General features: G+C 33.2%; 1 protein-coding gene across 2 annotated transcripts in view; it reads right to left on the bottom strand.

The window, feature by feature from the left end:
• The window catches only part of LOC106463294, a 10,293-nt gene extending 8,461 nt beyond the window's left edge, over positions 1–1,832 (bottom strand). The window contains exons 1-2 of one of the 2 annotated variants that reach the window (XM_013923309.2): positions 1,679–1,832; positions 1,192–1,494 (exon numbers count right to left, since the gene is read on the bottom strand). In XM_013923309.2, the coding sequence (XP_013778763.1) occupies positions 1,192–1,494; positions 1,679–1,787 (412 nt within the window). In that variant the 5' untranslated portion in view covers positions 1,788–1,832. The remainder of the gene's footprint in view (positions 1–1,191; positions 1,495–1,678) is intronic. The other variant, XM_022390748.1, reaches the window with a different exon arrangement.
• Between the last annotated feature and the right edge of the window lie 2,344 nt (positions 1,833–4,176).

The raw sequence follows: 4,176 nt of genomic DNA, 5'->3' as shown, positions 1-4,176 counted from the left end.
GTTAAACTTATATTAAAGTTTTTCTTCATTACCCATTTAAGCCGTCTCCAGCCATTATTAGTCTCAAAGTGGGTTCCTCGTCATCGAACTTGAATACTGGTTTTAGTAAGTTGTTGCAACTAATTACAATGACAACTATTATAGATAAATAAGTCATAACGTTCAACATCAAAGCTGACTTGCAAAGTAATTTCAAACACCATTGGTTGTACACTTGAAAACTAATTTTTGCATAAAATGTAAAATTTATACATGATCCCAGTATGATTCATTTTACTACTTTAAAAAAAAGTTTTCAGCAGTGTTAGTATTTTGTTTTAGACTACTAGGGTTTTTCCAGGTTGTTTGGTGACCATTTTAAAGTTTTAGCTCAAAGTTTCAATAGTTCTTTTATTTATTGTATAATTTATTTTAGCGAGACGTCAAATGGAGCTACACAATTAGTGACTTTTTTTTAATAATATTTAGCCATGAACTTCAGCACTAAGTTGGTTGCTGAAAGTTAAGAATGTGAACCTACTGAAAAAAAAGGAGAAATGCAATGTTACCTTAAAATTCAAAATACTGATAGATTTAATTGTAGAAGTCAAGTTACTACAAACAAGATTCAAAGGTTTGGGGATTTACAATGCTAAAATCAGGGGTTTGATTCCCCCTCAGCGGACACAGCAGATAGCCCATTGTGGCTTTGCTATAAGAAAACACCACACACACATAGTATTGGTATATTCCATTTATGTAGGGAGAATCTTGATACTCTGTATCTTCTTTACACTGAGAGGTAAGTCATTCTAAATCAACATTGTATGTTAAATGTAAACTTGGTGAAAGACTTATTGCTGTTCCACTAGGGGTAACGTTTGTTTGAATTTTGTGCAAAGCTACGCGAGGGCTATCTGCACTAGACGTCCCTAATTTAGCAGTGAAAGACGAGAGAGAAGGCAGCTAGTCATCATCACCCACTGCCAACGCTCTTACCAACAAATAGTAGGATTGATTGTGACATTATAACATCCCCATGACTGAAGGGGCGAGCATGTTTGGTGTGACGGGGATTTGAACCCACGACCCTCAGGTTGTAAGTCAAGTGCCATAACCACCTGGCCATGCCAGGCCCCCACCAGGGAAGTACTATAACTTGAAATTAGCCATTACTAAGTTCAATTGATTACAACAGCTTACACCACTCACCCTCACCATATGTCCATTCCATCTTGCCTGGGAACAACTTATTATCATCTTTACTGCTGGAATTCTTCTTTTTTGTTTTTTTGAGTGTAACTAAGGTTGGAGTTGGAGAAGTGGATTTTTTCTTTTTCTTTTTCTTCTTTTTTTTATTTTTCTTTGTTGGCACTCCTTCCTTCGGGAACTGTTGTTTCCTACCGAAGGTATCCTTATCTGGGGATGTTTCTAGGTTCAGGACTTCGTGTGCAGATTCTACCTCAACTACGTCAGTATTTATTGGAGTAGCTAGAGATGACCTTCTTTCATCCACTGTGGAATAACAGAGAATAACACAACTTCAAAGGAATATAGGTTTAGCTAAAAAAGAAATACACAGAGGTGTCCTATACAGATTATCATTCATAAACCACATAATCTTAAACTTTTCTTTTTAACTTTGGAAGTAGTAGGCTATTAACTATAAACTTTGTTCTTGGTAACCAGCAATAATTACCTTTGGAACTGACAGTTGCACATTCCATACACTCCCAGTACATCATTTTGATTGATACATCTCCACAGCCAACGTGGCAACCTTGAGATCCACAGATGTTACAAACCATGATCTCCCAGAGGCTGTAAGAAACGTAGTTAGCACTATAGCCAATTATGAATTCCTTCAAACACATGAAACTACTGAAATACCCCTCTTAAACATTACAGGTGTGCTTCAAAAATCACAACAAGTGGTACCTCTGAATAGTGAGAAAAAATGATGGCTCTTAAAGCCTCACGTTAAGCATGTCACTACAGGCTGCAACTGTTTTACTGATACTTTGAATGAGAAGTTAGTTTTCTTTAATATTTACTCAGCAATCTTTCTTGTTAGTTTTTGATCAGTTTTAAGAGATTGCAAAATTAATACACCCTATAGTAGAACATATAGCACCAAGAGATACAAAGTACATATGTTCTAGTATAGGGTGCGACACCAAGGATATGATGTGCATATGTTTTATTATATGATGTAACACCAAGGGATACAAAGTACACATCATATAATAAAACATATGCACATCATATCCTTGGTGTTGCACCCTATAATAAAACATATCATATCATTGGTGTCACACCCTATAGTAGAACATATGCATACCATATCATATCCTTGGTGTCGGACCCTATAGTAGAACATATGCATATCATATCATATCATTGGTAGTACATCTTATATTCAAATACTTATCATTTTATCGGGTAAAATACATGAAGCTCAAGCTCTAAGTGTCAAAATGTTGATTGCATGTCTAGATGACAGTATCTTATGATCATTTCGACTAAAATATATTTACTGGTCAGGGGTTTGGGGGCCTAGGCAGCCCCCAAAAGCTCTGGGGTTGTACATGTCTTGGATGCATTCTGAGCCATTTTGGACAACTTCTATAATCAAATTTTTAACTTGACTTTGTAGAAAAAGAATTCAGAAACTACTTTCAACTTGTCATGTTACCAGATGGACTAACTTGATAATCACACAAGACTAATTAAATGTTTTAAAACATTAATACCCAATCTTTTTATGTGTACGTCCAATTATTTTAAAATCTCATTCTGTCAGATTTCCATCTACAGTTGTTTTCTAAAGAACTAGCTGACTATCATAAGATGATGGTGTTACTGTAGATCTTTGTTGGCACCAATGAAATCATAGCACAGATCTCTAAATAATGAACACGTGTAACATAAAATACTTGTTTCAGCTACACAATGGGCTATCTGAATAAGGATCAAACTCCTAATTTTAGCATTAAAAGCCCTAAAATTTACCGTATAAAATGGAATAAAAAGTATCACACAGTTTTGATAACAAAAGAATTGGTGACATAACTTTAAACACATGGTTCTCAATCTGTGTTTTCGAATATTGGTTTAAAACATTACTTGTCAGTGAAATCTGCAGTAAATATTTGTCATTTAGCAGAACCTCACTCTAAAGATTTTTTATTATACTTTCGTGATTAAAACTAAGTGTTAACAAGTAGAACCACCTTAAGTTATATGCACTTTGATTAAATCTTTTACGTGTTTATACCATATACAACTTCCAATTTTGTAAGTTTATTATCTCCCAACAAAAATAATACAAATACATAATTTCCTTTCTCGGAAATAACTGTACCACACTGTGAATACAATTTAGAGAAACAATTGTGTTAGACGTGTAAAGAAAACAATTCTACTTTACTGAAGAGAGATACATCAATTACTTAAAAATGTTGAAAAGCAGTATTGATGTGATATATATTTATTTATTATGTGCCTAGCTTCTGGAAGACTTGTACGTGATGTTACATTAAAACATTCAAACTAGGCTTAAGAATAACCAATCTAAAACACATTTCATCTACTCTTTTAAATCAAAACTTATGAAAGGTATACAGTAACAAAATCACTAGTATCAAAGGGGTATCCAAACCTGTTTTGTAGTATTATAAGCCTTTAGACTTACTGCTGAGCCTCTGAAAGGTTAGATTTTAACACAGCTTTTCAAGAGATACATTTCAAGTTATTAACCTTCTTGATATTCCCAGAAGTAATGGAACACTCCCATATAAAATGAGATTAAAAAATTCCAACAATATTTGTAACTGCAGAATTTTTTAAATCACAGACTTAAACCTATTCAACTTAATTCATACATTTTAAGGTTATTAACACTGATATATAACAATTTAATATTTTTTTCCAGTCAGTAGAGCTAAGATCAAGCTGTAGTATTTAGAATCTGAAGATATAATAACCTTCATTAATACAACCCAGAAAATTAAGTTTAGAAAACAAAATATCATTTTTACGTTAAGTACTAATATAATCTTAATGGCACATGCTTTAGAACATAAATGTATCATTTTTCAACTTAAAAGCAACTACTTCAGGGTTTTTGTTTCATTATTTTATAAAAAAAAAAAATTCAAAGAACACTATGTAAAAGCGAATGTGCAAATACTGTAC

The sequence above is a fragment of the Limulus polyphemus genome, unplaced genomic scaffold (assembly GCF_000517525.1).
Source record: "Limulus polyphemus unplaced genomic scaffold, Limulus_polyphemus-2.1.2 Scaffold1370, whole genome shotgun sequence".
Lineage (NCBI taxonomy): Eukaryota > Metazoa > Arthropoda > Merostomata > Xiphosura > Limulidae > Limulus > Limulus polyphemus.
This window is presented reverse-complemented; position numbering and strand designations above follow the sequence as displayed.